Source organism: Rattus norvegicus, chromosome 9 (genome assembly GCF_021556685.1).
Source record: "Rattus norvegicus strain SHRSP/BbbUtx chromosome 9, alternate assembly SHRSP_T2T, whole genome shotgun sequence".
Taxonomy (NCBI): domain Eukaryota; kingdom Metazoa; phylum Chordata; class Mammalia; order Rodentia; family Muridae; genus Rattus; species Rattus norvegicus.
The window spans coordinates 41765206-41781706 of NC_141542.1; the positions used below are offsets into that span (position 1 = coordinate 41765206).

Sequence of the window (16501 nt, forward strand, 5' to 3'; positions counted from 1 at the left end):
AAGTTCCGTGTCTAAAGTGTGTGTTGTCTTCAGCCATAGAGACTGGTCTTCAAATTCTTGAATGAAACAGAGAGCACAGGCAATAGTGATATTGTTTAGAAAGTCTCCTGACTCCCCTCAACGACTCAAAGGAAGTTTCTCATAAACGACACTAACTCCCTCACTCCATCTGCCTTTTATGACCATTTTATTCCCACTTGTAACTGATATTCAAGCATCCTCACTCTGCCTTCCTTCTTGCTTAGCTTCTTTGGGCCTGTGGAGTGTAGCATGGGTATCCTGTATTTTAAGGTTACTATCCACCTATAAGTGAGTACATATCATGCATGTCCTTTTGAGACTTGGTTCTCTCACTCAGGATGATTTCCTCAAGATCCATCCATTTGCCTGCAAAATTCATGATGTCTTTGTTATTAATAGCTGAATAGCACTCCATTGTGTAGATGTACCACATTTTCTGTATCCATTCTTCAGTTGAGGAACATCTAGGTTGTTTCTAGCTTCTAGTTATTACAAACAGAGTTCCTACGAACATAGTGGAGCATGTGTCCTTGTGGGATGGTAGAGCATCTTTTGGGTGTATGCCCAGGAATGTATAGCTGGGTCTTGAGGTAGAACTATTCCCAGTTTTATGTAAGTATATTTTATGTAATTTTAAGTAAAAAATAATGTAATGTGATTCTCTGTGGTTTTCTCCAACATCTTTAGTGTTATTCCTCCCCACTGTATTTTTTCTATCCCTCTCCACAGATATACTCCATGTCCCCCCCGCCCCGTTCCTCTTGATATCACCTGTATTATGTCATCACCCTCTTTCAGGAGACCCTTCTCACCGTGCCTCCACCACCATGGTCCCTCCTTACTTCTCTGGTTCTTGCGGTGACTTGAGGTTATATGCTCACATTTAGCGATTCAGAGCTAAGAACCACAAGCAATAGAGCCTGAGTTTTATTGTCTACTTTCGTAATTTATCTGGAGATTTCATTCTTTCACAAACAAAGACTAGATCTGCTGTATGGTGCAGTGGTACCACTCCTCAGTATATGACCAAAGGGCAGATTCATGCCCCTCAGTGTTTGCTGCCATGGCGTTCACAATGGCCGGGAAAGGGAAACAATCATTTGTTTGGAAATGCCCTTTCACCAAGGAATGAGTAAAGAAAATGTGGTCCATATATACTATGGAATTTGATCCTTTCCTTTTAAACTACTTATGCAAAAGCTAGATGACAAAAAAACGGACAATTGGACTCCTTCTCAGGGAACAGAAACACTTGTTTTTAATGAGTCTTCATCCTAGAGAATCTAGACCCCTGAGATAGTGAAAAAAACACATAGGATCTTCATGGGAGAAAAAATATGCTACAAAAAATTAATGCTTGATAATCATAATTTTAGTTATTTATCTTCATAATTATGAAGAATTAAGAGACATGATTATGCTTCCTTTTAATCTTTTTAAAAGGCATTATAGCTTCCCATTCTTAACTACCATCTACAAACACGTTATGCTTGCTTTGTTTTGCAACACAGACCCTAGCTTTCTCAGTATTAAGGTCATAAACAAATACTTCAAGGTGCAAAGACTTTTGAATCTTTTATTCAAACCCGTATGGTTCCCCACTTAAGGTACTTCATGAAGATTGGAATACAATAAATCATTTATAGACACAACTCCTTTTAAATTATGTATGCACTCAGGTTTGCTTATTGATAGGCATAGAATATTTTCAAGAATGGACTCTTACGTGTTTAATAATACACTAGGCTGCCCGTTCTGTGGATTAGGATTCAGAGACATTTAACAGTCTTTGGTACACACAAATCTGTATATTCTATTCATATGGACAATGAAGCATTTTCCTTTCTTATCCTATTAACATACTTGTCTACTCTAAAAGATTAACATATTAGTCATAGTTACATTTGTATATGATCTTCATAGGTGTGGAGAGAGAGATACACACGCAGGTACCCTTGGTGTGACAGTGCCTTTAAGAATGGTATATTCTATGAGTGTTCCAAATGAGTACATCTATAAATGAAAACTTTAGCTTCTTTTTGTAGAGATTATTTTGGAATTAATATAGTTACAAAAAAAAAACCCCACAAAATCAAAAGAAGTGTTACAAACCAATGGAGAAACTAAAAGTATATTTAAGACCTGGAGTGATGTGGTTAGTTCTATTGTGGAAAAGGAGGACTTTGGGCAGTTTTCCCCCCTTGTTTTTAAAACCCTCTGTATACTTTTACAAAAGTGTGTGTGCATATGTGTGGGTGTATACAATGCTTCAATTCACTAAATGTCATAGATGAAATCAGTACCCATTGGAATCTTTCTTCTAATCTTCTTTTTCTTCATCATTTGTGAGAAGGGAACTAAATTCAAAAGTTTGACCTGAAGGAAGGTCTGGGTCTTTCTGAATGCCTAATTGGTTTCTTATTTAGCAAACACATTTCACAGGCAAAAGTTTCCCCAAGAACTTGCTTCAAGACAAGATCTACAGATAAGGAAAGATAAAGAAGGATTGTCTTAGGGACTCTGCTAGTTTTAGCTTTCATTCAATGCAGTGAAGGAGTAGCAACACTGTCAACCTTACTTGGTAGACTGAAGCAAGATGGAATCGGAGTAGAGAAAGAAGAGTCGGTTGTGCATGGCTCCCTATCCAGTAACAAACACAAAACAGCCGCTTCTTGACTATCATACTTTGAAACCGTCGGGGCAGACCTTCTTAGTGGGAAGGAGCCCTTGCATACATTTGGTGTAGTTGGTTACCAATTTCCAAAATGTTTCTGTGGGTCTAGAATACAATTCTTAAGAGTAGCCCTGCAATTATGAAAATAGCAAATAATTTTCACATATGTAAAAAAATTAAAAACTACTGTAATTAAATGGTTTTGTAAGCTAGTAGAGTCAATTTAGACTTTAAATAATACCCTTTTTCATTTTCGAAGAAACTGTTGCCCAGAACATTGCAAGAGTATGGCTTTTTGTTGTTGTTGTTGCTGTTGTTTTTTTTTTTTGTTGTTGTTGTTTTGTTTTTTTGCCTGAGATGGTGTTGCAGAATGGTGGTGCTTTGGGTAGAATAAATGGCAATATTGTTGGTAGCCTTCACTAGCTGTAAGGGAGGTGTTTTTAAAATATGTATTTTAAGGTGGAGCTTTAATATATATGAGTGATTGAACTGGGAAAGTTCATATAAGTTATCATCAAAGAACAGATGCTGCATAGTTTTCTTCGCACTGTAGCCCTTCTGCAGGACTAGGATTCAAAATAATACAGACACAGGAAAATGGTGAATGTGTATAAGCACAGAAAAGAAGGTTTATATTTATTATTTTCAAACTCTTCTCAGGCATTTGTATCCCAGTGGACTGCCTGAAGAATATTCCTTTTTAACTACTTTCCGGATGACTGGAAGCACACTTGAAAAGCAATGGAACATTTGGCAGATCCAGGATTCCTCAGGGAGGGAGCAAGTTGGCGTGAAGATAAATGGCCAAACAAAGTCTGTCGCGTTTTCATACAAGGGACTGGACGGGAGTCTCCAAACGGCAGCCTTCTTGAATTTGCAGTCCTTGTTTGACTCCCGTTGGCATAAGCTCATGATTGGCGTGGAGAGAACAAGAGCTACTCTTTTTATTGACTGCATCCAGATCGATTCCTTACCTATAAAGCCGAGAGCCCAGATCGATGCTGATGGCTTTGCTGTGCTGGGAAAACTTGTGGACAATCCTCAGGTTTCTGTTCCCGTAAGTATAAAAATCGCAAGCTACCACCACAATAGCAATGGAAAACAAACCTGCATGGCTAAATGTCAGCACCCAAGGCATCTTTGACCATCAGCTATAGTGCATACAATGGATATAGTTATACAATGGATATAGTGCATACAGTGGATATAGTGTATACAATGGATATAGTGTATACAATGGATATAGTGCATACAGTGGATATAGTGTATACAATGGATATAGTGCATACAGTGGATATAGTGTATACAATGGATATAGTGCATACAATGCATATAGTGCATACAGTGGATATAGTGTATACAATGGATATAGTGCATACAATGGATACAGTTATACAATGGATATAGTGCATACAATGGATATAGTTATACAATGGATATAGTGTATACAGTGGATATAGTGTATACAATAAATATAGTGTATACAGTGGATATAGTGTACACAATGGATATAGTGCATGCAATGGATATAGTGCACACAATGGATATAGTATATAATGGGTATAGTGCATACAATAGATAGTTACTCACTTTGTAAAGTTTATTAAATACATCACTCATTCAAAAAGTTTTCACTGTCAGTTGTGAGTGCTGTGTGGAGCACAGAACTTTAGCTAAGAAGATAGTATTAAAGTCAAGGTCGACTTAGAAGGTGCTCTACACCACCTGGAGCATCCAGAAGTCATCGAGATGACTTACAAGGAAACCCACACTAGTGCAGCATGTATCATATATTTACAATTAATCCCAAACTTTAACGTAAGATTAGAGATAAATCATGAATACAGGTGTCAAGGAGTCCATGAGGTTTTGGAAGCAACACATTTTGAAAGGGGAGAATTTGAATTGGCAAAAGAAGGGACGGCAGTATAAAGGATGACTAAGTAAATAATTAGGGTGTATTCAACAGTCTAGAGACTCGTTGATTTCAGTAATACGTGTGGATGTAAATGATGTGTTTGTGGGTGAAGGATTAGAGCTGAAGATGGTAAGAAGCAAAGTCTGGAAGTCAGATGGTCTTTGATGAGCAAGAATAAAAATTATATAGGTGGTATGATATCTATTTATTTAGAACCAGGCTTTATGCGATAGGGTAGAAGAAAATAATTTTTAAAACGATTTTTATTTTTAGTGTTGTGTATTTGTGTCAGGGCACATAAGTGTAGTGTCCTTGGAGACCAGAAGAGGACATTGGATTCCCTCGTGCTAGAGTTACAAATGATTGTGAGTCACTTGATGTGGATGTTGGGGACCGATTTTCTATCCTCAGCAGGCTTTTAACCCCTGAGCCATCTCTCCTGACTGAAGTAAAGAATTCTCAAGCTCTATTCATTATTTCACTGTAGAAATCTGTTGATATGAAAGTAAAGATTATCGTAATGATGCCATTATTGTATCAGATAGTACCTTCTGGCAATTCTTTAAGAGGATTTTATAGCATTTGGACGGTAATTTAAGAACATAACCTTAAAGGGCAAGTATTCTTTTAAGGAAACAGAAGGGGATAACATCCAATATAAATAAACTGTTGGTGCTAACCCATCTCTCCTACTGTATGGAGCTATAACCTTCTAGTCACAAAACCTAGGTCAGAGAGGTTGGCAAAGGTGATACAGTGGTTTTGAATTGTTTCTGTGGACTTCTTTGGGGGAAAAAAAGGTTATCAGGACCTCAGTAATGGAACTGTTCAAATAACTTGTCTTTACAGGAAGAGTTATGATTAGTGTGAAAGTTGGTGTGAAATTTCTATATTCTGTGATAGGCAGGAAGCAATTTGCAGCTGCCATATTACTGCTCTGGCTTGTAGACTCTCGAGAAAATATTTCTCCGTCTAATGAGTCATGACACTTCAAGTGGCTGGGTTAGAGAGCTGATGTGGCCACTGTTGTGAAATGCTCAAATTCTGTGCGGCAGGAACTTTGCCATGGCCCTGGAGTGGTTTTTCAGAGAATATAGCCTCTGCAATGCCGAGACATTTCTGGACACGGGCACGAGAGAGGAGTTCTTAGCGCCTCGAAAATGTGCTGAGTGTTAGTTGTTAGAAAAAGGGGTTCATTGACCTTAAAAACCATTCAAGACCATATAAGTCTGCATTCTGGGTGCTAGCGAAGTTGCCTTTAAATTGCTTTGTTTCCAGAGAGACAAATTCTCAATATTACTTTACTAATATGCCGTAGCTGGTTGTAGATGTTCTGATAAGTCCAGTCTCACAGCACAGTGCAGGCAAGTTTGTGCCGTTTCCTTGTGTAGGCGTGCAGCTGGGAAGCTACCATCTGGTTTTACACTGTGCTTGTCGTATATATAGTGAGGAGCTTTGCTAAGTCATGATGTTGTGACTAGTGTTAAAAGGATCTTGTATAGGCACGGACAATTCTTTTCCCTTCCAGAATTGATTGTAGACCCTTGACTCCTTCCCGAAAACAAATGAGATCTGAGCCAAAATCTCCATAAAGTTCAACAATGGATGGTGGTCGGGGTGATGTGGTACCATTGATAGCATTGATAATGGATAGAAGCTATAGGCCAGAAAAATCCTTCCTCCATTCAAGGCATCAGCATGACAATGCCAAGGTCAACTTTTTTGCTAATGCTCTTTCCCTGTCTCCCCCCACAGCTTCTCCTCTTCTTCCCTTTTGCCTTCCTCTTCCTCCTCTTCTTCTCTAAAAGAAAACTAAAAAGGAGAAGCCCATGTATTCTCTATAAAATAATCTTAGTGCCTTTGATAAAAACAATTTGAAGTTGTCAAAGTCCCTTGCATCTAATTTTCTGATCTTTATAACAATTTTGTTCAGGTAACCCATTTTCACTTACTCAGTAAAGTAAGCTTTCTTAACTGGGCTTACTGGGTTGTAAGAAACAGCATTAGGTATTACATTTGTAATTTACTTTATTTTCTTTAATTTTAGCCAGCTTTCTTTTGGGGGGGGAAGCATGCATTTTATGGGTGTGGTGGCTCATTTGAGAGGAAGAGGCAGGCGGGTCTCTGTGAATTTGAGGTCAGCCTGGTATATAGATCAAAATAATAAAAATAAATCAAAAGAAAGGAGGGAGAAAGGAAGGAAGGAAGAAAGGAAGGTACGTGTATAAGAACACACCTTTTCTTGTAATCCCTTTTATTATTCTTAATTGTGAAGGCATTTATGGTTTGCATGTTGTTTTTTTTTCAGAATTTTTTCTTTGGCACTAATAAATTAAATATTAAGAAATAAAGGAAGACTGAGGAGTATAAATCATGTCCCTAAGCACTAATCCTGCTTGTTTATTTATCTAGTACAGTTCTCTTGAGTGCTTATATGCTAGGAATACAAAGTCAAGGAACTCACTGTCTCTGCCTCTCAAGTGAAACACCACACCCATAAAATGTGTGCCTTCCCCCTAAAAAATGCGCTATATGGGGGTTGGGGATTTAGCTCAGTGGTAGAGCGCTTGCCTAGCAAACACAAGGCCCTGGGTTCGGTCCCCAGCTCCGAAAAAAAGAAAAAGAAAAAAAATGCGCCATATATATATATATATATATATATATATATATATATGTGCAAGCACATAGGCAAGCACATATACATAGAATCTATTCAATTTATTCCTTTCCAAACTTTTTTTTTTTTGGTTCTTTTTTTTGGAGCTGGGGACCGAACCCAGGGCCTTGCGCTTCCTAGGTAAGCGCTCTACCACTGAGCTAAATCCCCAGCCCCTCCTTTCCAAACTTTTAAAAACTTCTCATATTACCTTGTGTTCTTCAAAATTAAAGCAGTCAACACAAGTCGTTAAAGTTCATGTGCCCATGATTTGTCCTAGACCTCTAGACCTCTGTTTTTACCTCATAGCTTGTCCTTTCAGGCTTTTCATCAATTTGCCTGAAAAACTGAATTTGTTGGGAATTATTGAAGCCTACTACCACCTAGACTTTTCCCTTAAGGTATTTTTTTAATTGGATATTGCTTATTTGCATTTCAAATGCTATTCCCTTTCCTTGTTTCCTGTTCATAAACCCCATATCCCATCCCTTCCTCCTTCTTCTATGAGGGTGTTCCCCCCTCCCCAACCACCCCCTTCCTGCCTCCCCACCCTGACATTCCCCTACACTTGGCAGGACCAAGGGCTTCTCCTCCCATTGGTGCCCTCTGTTACATATGGGGCTGGAGGCATGGGTCTGTTCATGTGTGCTCTTTGGATGGTGGTTTAGTCTCTGGGAGCACCCTTAAGGTCTTAAAGGGTAATGACTGCTGATATGCATATATCACGAGCAGCAGAAAAGCCATACTAATAAGAAACCTATCCCTCAGTTTGGAGACAGCAGATTCTCTGTGTCACTTTCTAAGAATTTTTGAGTTAAAAAAAATAACATGAAATAGTCCAAAACCAGAAAGGCATGCACATTTTTAAAAGTACTTTCTGAGTGTGATTGGGTTAATATACTTTTTTTTTAGTATTTTCTGAGTATGATTGGGTTAATTTGAATCTTCTAGACTTTCTATTGATTGGACATTTGTTACAGGCTCAACACTTGCCTTTCTTTAGTAAGTAAGTCAAAAGCCAAGTGTCCTTTCTGCGGGCATTGTCAGTTATCAGAGGTAGGTATAAGAACTGCGTAATAAAAATGGAACCTAGGCATTTGATGGATCACTGACGCTAAGAGACCCACACTGTGGTCCTTTGTGCCTTTGCCCATCTATCCATCTATCCTATCACGTGTCCCTTCTCTTTCTAAATTGGAAAAAGAAACCAATTTCCAGAAGCTTTTGAGGGTGTTCATGTGGTCCACCATTCAAACACATTCTCATCATTTATAGTTATTTACTGGGCTCGGTGCATTTTATATATATATTTTTTTTCCCTATGCATGTCTGTAAGTTTGTTACTTGTGATTTTAAAGCCATAAATTTCTAGTTTCCCATTCTCCTCGTGCCTGTATTTTAGGATGGCCATTTATCCCGCCACGAATCGTGGTTTCCTGGCAGCTTACCATGCAGGCATGTTATTTTATGACAGCTTCTTTAGTGTTTGTTGTCCGCCTGATCGCCTAGGAGACTTATTTGGTACAGCTCTATTAGAAAACAGAGTTAACCTTTCTCCCCTTTCAGGGATGCATGTTGGGAGTTTGGTCTTGTTGGAGGGAGGATGAAAATTTGCGTGGCTTTCTCCATACATAACTCAAATCTTTCTTCTCTTTACCTGTGTGTACTCCCAATAAATCAACGTAGGACGTGACAGATTTCATGCCTTGAGGAGTGTATCTCTGATGCCTTACTCTGATTTCTTCTCGTCAGATTCAGAGGAAAATGCCAGAACTGTTGATGGAAAAGCTATCAGTCTTCTTTACTCTGTAGCATTGAGTCTCATTAGCCTACAAATGTGAATACAGTGCACACATCATGCACAATAACCCGGGAAAATAAGTTTGGATGTCATGGTCAGCATTTCTGTTGTTTGAAAAATGTAAGACATTACGGTTGTAGCGACTTAAGCAGTGTGTAGTTCTTGTGTCCTGTCATTAATAGTCAACAACTATTTTTTAAGTTACAGGCAATCTTTAGGTAATGAAGAAACACAAAAGCTAATGTTCGAATAGAGCTTGCATTCTGGGGAGAGACACAGGAGGGGCTGAATTGTTAGCAGTATACCAGGAAATCATAAATGTTGCCAGGGAAAACAAAGTGGAAAGTTGAAGTAGGACTCATTCAGAAGTAAACACTTTTGGGATAGCCTAAAGGACTTGAGGCTGTAGATATCTCAGAAAAGATTATTCCCGGAAGAGGGAACATGAATGACAAGGGACAGGTGTTGGTATTGCCTGATATTTAAGGTTCCCTTGCAAAGCAGGATGACTAGAACAGGAAATGAGAGGTAGCCTCAATGGTTGCAGAGACCACATCATGAGGCATCTAAGAGAAGATGCTGGGCAGGCAGTTAGGTGTGAGTTCCTGGAGTTTAAGGGGCAGAATGATTCAAGAACTGAACTCTGGAAGTTGCGAACACTTATGAATTATGAAAGCTGTGAAATCAAGTCATAAGTGTGGTACTGAAGGCTTACTTCTGAGGGAGCAGGGATTATGGACACAATGAGGAAGACTTATTTAAAAAGGAAGAGAATATGATTGATGAGTGAAACAGGTGGCTGTTGTTTCTCAAGAGTTGAGGAGAAACTTATTTAATGTGGATGTAACAAGAGTTGTTTCAAAGGCTGGATAGGTCACGTGAGGCAGAGACTGACAGTTGACTGTTGGTTGGAGAGACCAGTGAATGAATCCAAGAGCTGCTAGCCCACTGGAATGAAAACTCAGTTGGAAAGGATTCAAGAGAAAGTGAGGAGAGAAACTGGAGACTGGGTACAGACACTGTTCTGAGTTTTGTATAGAGAGGAGAAGAAAATAGAACAGCAGCTGGAGAGGTTGTGGATGGAGGAGAAGAATTTAGTTCTATTTGGCAGATACCTTAGGATGCATGGTCATAGCCCAGCATGCAATCCTTCTTGAAGCCCACTGTAATAGCTCCCGGCCTGAAGTATCAGGCACGCGTGCTCAACTGAATCTTCATGAAATGAGCTTCAAAAATGAGCTGCCCACTTCTTACCATCTCTATCCACTGAGGAAAAATCTTTGATGGTCACACTCAAAGTATTGAAATTCCTGAGTTCATACTGAGAAAAGTCCTGCTGAGTACTCTGCCCCAGCTAATGTGGGTTCTCCTCTGCATAGGTCTGACCCTTGTGTTTGTCCCATTACTTCTCTTTAAAAATCTCTATCCTCTCATCTCTGTGTGTAAAAATATCAATTAGTGTTTGGATCCTTTCACATGTTATGTGTTATTATATGTTGGATTAGGTCAGAAAAAAAAAAACTTGTTACCTTTTCGAGTGCTATAACACTTATTGCTAAAAGCATTTTAAAGCACATATGTGGTCCTAAATAATATTTTTGTGTCCTTCATAATGTTTATCTCCAAGCACACAATTTAATAAATGAATATGTTCTCAGTGTACCAAGTCATGTTGGCCAATTTCTCTTGGTTCTGAGGCAGTGCAGAGCTTCCTGCTCTGTTCCCAGTCACTGACTAGACAGCTTAATGAAGATTCAAACTTGTTAGCAAAAATTAGCCTAGATGCTTAATACTACCAAATTGTAAAAATAATTCAGTTTATAAAAATCAAAACTTGTACCATTCTAAGTGATCTGGAGATGTGTTCAAAGACTTAGTCTTTCTCAACGGCCCAGCAAAATAAAGACAAGAGTGTTGGAATCTGGACCCCAACCCTAATATCATCTGTGAGTCTTAACCTAGCTTTAGAAATGAACTTGGATTAAGGTTTGCAGAGATGGATGGACTATTTGGACAATGCCAACTGTCTGCAATGGCTGGACAGATATGCGAACTTCCCACACACCTCAAGAGAAGGAGGTAGAAGAGATGGCATCTCCTATTGTGTTCTTAGTAGCTTAGTAGATTTTTAGAAGGTTTTGTTTCTCTATTCACATTTTTCTCCCCTTACAGACTGGGAACTGTTTGTGGAGATGGGACTGACTGACTTTCATATTCATTTCCTCAATGCTTTCTTTATCCTGGGTTTTTTTTTTAAGATGTTGACTGAGGACCAAATTAAAATATTTGTCACGTCTATTTTGTCAGTGAATATTCAAAGAGCGAAGAGGAGCCCAGGTATGAAAACGAGAAATGTGGAAATCAGCATTTTAGCGGTTTAATGAAAGGGACTTTTTACAAAAGCACTCTGCCAATCTTCCTCCAAAATAATTAGCATGCAAATTGAAATTCACATTGCATGCCAAAAAATGGTTGTTGTATAGATGATTATTAGCGCGTAGGTGGTGTTTATGGGGATACGCAGATGTGTTCAAAAAACCTTGATCTATGGTGGCACTTTGAACAGCTCAGCTTGTATTCACAGATGAAATACGTTTCACGGCCCTGTTTTTTGGGTGCCACAATTGCATTTTCTGCATATTTAATCGGATATACCAATTTATTCAGAGAGCATTTCTTTTCTTTTCTTTTTTTTTTTTTGAGATGACAGCTTAATGAAGTATTTCACGTTTGTAATAAGTAACTTTGATGAACTATTTAAACAAAGGATTTAGGTTTCCTGGATGGCCATATAATTAATGCTTATAAGGGCGAATCACTTTTCAAAACGAAAGTCTTATCCACCCACGGTGACTACCTGGCTCGAACGACCAGCTCACACAAGAGTTAGTGAACAAGATTGGGTGGAGTCGTCTTTTAGTTCGAAGATTGGGAACGAGGAGTCTCTTTTCAGATTCTGGTTAAGTTCTTATGTGGCTATTGGGGAAAGGAAAGATAATTCTCCCTTCCATGTGCTATTTTGCCACACACATGAGACTGTGATGGCGTATAGACACAGATGTTGATATTTAGAGGACTTTCCTGGGCGTGTTTCTGCAGTGAACGCACAAGATGGGGACAGTTTTGAATCCCAATGAAAGTTGCTTAATCCAGCTCTGGAGGTTCTAGAAGACGATAGATGAGCGTACGAAGTTTTCATTTCTCCCTTTCTTTTCTTTTCTATCCCTCTTTCACATAGATGCCCGGTTGACAAAGGCATTGATTACCCGTGTCAGAAACACGACACGCTGTGGAGCTAGTGAGCGTTATTCAGAAATGTTGGGAGGTGAGGTAGAAAAGTTATCAATTAGGAAACCTTGGAAATCCTCTGCCCCTTCCTAGCTCTGTGACCCGCTGGAATGAATCGACCCCCTTGTCTCACTTTATCTGTCACCAGCCTTCGATGACACATACTCCACTGCCATTAAGTAAAAAATTATTCCTATTTCACTTTCCGTCTTCCTTTTAAAACTCCTACTGCCGTTCGAAATAAAACTAAACCGGTTCTTTTCTTCCCAGTAAATGAGACGACTCTGATAAAAGTAGTGTTTGGCTGAAGTGATTTAACTCTAAGAGGCTGGGGAGCTGGGCAAATCTGTTGAGGGATGTCTGGGTTCTACTGCAAAGTCAGCACGGCACCGTGCTGCAGAACCTAGACATAATCTTCCACCTTCAAGAAGGTCCTGATAGCAGCTCAGGGGTTTTATTTCACTTGGCTCCATGAGTTCCCCTCTTGTAAGACAGGTGTTCTCCTTTGGCTTGATTCTTTCTAGGTTTATTGGAAAGGAAGAACTTTGCTGTGCTGTGTCTCAACTTCCGTTTTCTACCCAGGGCCAACTCTGGGCGGGGGCATGGGGGTTGGGTGGTGGTGGTGATGGTGTCTGCAGCAATGACGAAAAATGCATCCCACATCTTTCTAGAGCTGGCAGAAATGCATCCCATATCTTTCTAGAGCTGGTCCAATTGGCAGGCGGGAAGGAATGGAAATCATTAAGAAAGAAGCAGCAGTGTTTAGATTTGAGACCCGGTCACCTAACTGTCTGCTAGGGCCAGTAGAATTTACTGACCAAGACATGCGGACCTGGTTTCCATCGCAGAACAAGGAATCTGCCTCCCTAGAAGATGGCCCTGCATGGCTTTTGACTTCTGGTGGGATTTGCAAGGTTATCTTTGCCTTGTCGTTTAAGGGTTTCTTCAGATTTAGACCTGGCAATGCTTGGCTTCCTCTGCTTCTTTCTTGCTTTAATTTTCCTCCCTTAATACCCTACTGAGAGAATCAGACATTATTTGCACTGGCTTTTAAGTCTTTAGAAGTTTATCTCTCTTTAAATACTGAACAATAGTATCCAGTATTTGAATAGTTTGAGCCCCCCTTCCACTGCCATCAAGTTCTAGATTTCTCTACCTCTCCATGGGGATGTTTCCTCCAGGACTACATTTTATTTCTTCCATTTGTAGTCTCTGCAGTGACCTCTTGCTATATCTGTCTTTGATCTCGCAGGTGAAGTTTTAGCAGAAGTATTTCCCGTGGACGGGATAGGCCTGCTTCTCAGGGCATTCTTTGACGCTTCTTCCTGGCTAGTGCTTTGGACACTTTTTTGTCCTCTGTGTACCTCATTTTAATAGCATCTACTTCTGGAAGTTGTGGTGAGGACAGAAATCGGAAGTCAGCACCAGTGGTCTGATTCCAGGAATCAAAATGAAGGTATCCTTGGTGGGAGCACCAAGACAGAGGAATTTGGGGAGGCCGCCAGCCATCTCCGTTAGAAATTGTGCTCAGGCAAAAGCTAGGGCCGTGCTTCACTGAGCTAAGTTCAAACGGCTTCCGTTCTAGTAAGGATTACAGACCACACTGAACAGCCACAACAACCAAGGACAACGCTACTCCTCTGGACGTAACCCGTACTGTGTTGCTTTTCACCAGTTTGAACTCCAGTGGATGCTGATTCACTGTGACCCCCTGAGACCCCGGAGAGAGACGTGCCATGAACTGCCAGTCAGAATCACAGTGAGTGCTCGAAGCCCCTGCTATAGCCGCTTCTCCCCAGGTCACTGTCTAGACGTTTGCTAGTCTCTCTGCGTGTGTCTCTTTCCCTGGAGTAGTGCTTTGCTGTACTGAGTAGCTTTGAATTGAAGAAACACAAGTTCTCCTTGCAACTTGGCTGTAGGAACCATCACCAACAGACCTGTGTCTGGTTCTCCGTTTGGTGGCTTACCTGCTTACCATCACCACTTGGAAGTGTCTCTGCAGGAGAACTGGGGAGGGGGTCTGCTCCCCTGTAGGGCACAGACCCTTGGCAGACTCTGGGGACAGCCAGAGGCTACACTGAGGAGGGTGGGGTTGAGGAAGAACTGTGCATTTAGGTCTTGGTGCAGTTGCCAGGAAAGGGTTAACGGGGACTGTTGTCATTCTATCCCTCCTCCCGGCCAGTTTGCTCTCCTCCAATCCCCAGGACCCTCTCCAGGGCCATTCATAAAGAGAAGGAACCCAGGTCCCCTTGGCCAGTCACCTTTGCAACCACTACCCTGGGTGGATTAGGAGGTCCAAGTGCCGTTTTATGCATTTAGCGGGGTCTAGAAGTCTAGAGGGCATCGGGCTGCAGAGCCAGGCCAGAGGATTGGCAGAGAGCAACAGGGATGGCCTGGACTGCCTGGGGAAGAGGAGCACTTGGGTTGTCACTGATGCTGTCGGGGCTTCGCTTATGTGCTGCTCAAGTAAGTTGTGCGACTTTGCCGGGCACCTTACTTTTCTCCATCTTTTTTGTCCGCAGACCAGCCAGACCACCGATGAGGTAAGCTGGGGTCAAAAAAATTAAAACACTCCGCTTCCCAAGCATGTGACAGGAAAAGTAGGTGGTGGTGAAGCTGTCCTGGTTGCGAGAAGCCATGGAATACCCTCAGAGCTCCCAGGCCAGCTCCCCTGCAGCCTGAAGTACCTCCAGCAAGTGCTTATGGGTAGCCCCCGATGATCCTTCGATGTGGGGGAAAGGGGCTGTTTCCCCACTTGGACTCTAAAGGCACTGAGGGTGACCCATGATTCAAGACTAGGGCTTACACATTTGCTGTTTGTTCTTGTTTCTTACCTCTTCCCTCAACCCTGGGTCACGCTCAAAAAATTCAGAAAAGCCTTCTCTAGCTCCTGCTGCTGTAGAAAAACCACTAAACCTCGAGATTCTGCTAGCGATTTAGGACTGAAGCCTGGTAGCCCTGTATCCACCAGAACTCCAGCAACTTCTCCCTAGACTGCCCCCCTCCCGCCCCCTTCCCCTGGCTCCTGGCAGGGAGGCCAGGGAAGGTTTGAGGTTTCACTTACAGAGACCCCATTGTAACCTGTCTGGTCCTTGGAGTTCAGGAAAACAAAGTCTTTCCTGATTAAAGCAGCCTTTCCCTCTCTCTCTCTCTCCCTTTCCCCCTCCTCCCTCTAGAAGCAGAGGGGGAGGAAAAAAAGTGTTCCCTAAAGCAACACGTTTATACTGTTTCAGGCGCCAGTATTCCCTGTAGACCTGTCAAAACAGCTGTCTGCAAGCGACACAAGGCCTCACAAGCTAAGGGTCTGTTAGAAATTTGTGTAGCTTTTGAAGCGAGGTGCAAAGACCTCTTGTCAGGGAGTGTCACTGCTGGTGGAAGTGAAATGAGGTCAGGCTCCTGAATGCAAGGCTCTCCTGCCGCATACCTCCCAAACCTACTGCCCCCCCCCACCGTCCCCCAACTCGGCTCCCAGTCTACTGGACAAAGAAAGGCTTGCGGTGGTAAAGTAACTGTTTGTCCTGGGGCTGATTCAGTCTTACCTGCTCTGTTTGAGACAAATGACTGATCGGCAGTGGAGGTATCGAATGACCCTGATACTTATTTCTTAACTCCCTTTGGCTGTAAGTGGACATTAGATATCCATCCCCCTTCTTTTTAATGTATTCTGGGTAGGCGAGGCCCAGTGAACTCCCCTTCCATTTAAAGACATCCACTCTTCTGTTTCTCCTTGGACAGTTTACCTAGTGGAATGTTGGAAACACTGTTTTGGTTCAAAAACCTATCTACCAGAGAGGCGTCTTTGCCGATGTGTGTGTGTGTGTGTGTGTGTGTGTGTGTGTGTGTGTGTAGGGAATAAGGACCCAGCGTGCTTGCTCTGTGTGCACGTTATTCTCCACTAACCCTTGCATTGTTTTTTGGCAGAGAGGTCCTCCGGGTGAGCAGGGGCCTCCGGGGCCTCCCGGGCCTCCTGGAGTTCCGGGCATAGATGGTATTGATGTAAGTTTCTATGTCCTTTGTTCTCTAACCCATCCCTTTTTCATTATTTCTTCAGCTTTGGATGGCTTGTTAGAAAGGGCCAGGTGGCCCCTTCCTCCCTGTCACTCCCATAGAACTAATACTGGCGGTAGTGAAAGTTCTAGATTT

General features: G+C 41.5%; 1 protein-coding gene across 2 annotated transcripts in view; it reads left to right on the forward strand.

The window, feature by feature from the left end:
- Col9a1 (collagen type IX alpha 1 chain) overlaps window positions 1–16501 on the forward strand; it is an 82836-nt gene that overhangs the window by 5298 nt on the left and 61037 nt on the right. The window contains 4 exon segments of one of the 2 annotated variants that reach the window (NM_001100842.1): window positions 3356–3752; window positions 14034–14117; window positions 14881–14901; window positions 16280–16354. In NM_001100842.1, the coding sequence (NP_001094312.1) occupies window positions 3356–3752; window positions 14034–14117; window positions 14881–14901; window positions 16280–16354 (577 nt within the window). 2 annotated transcript variants of the gene reach the window in all.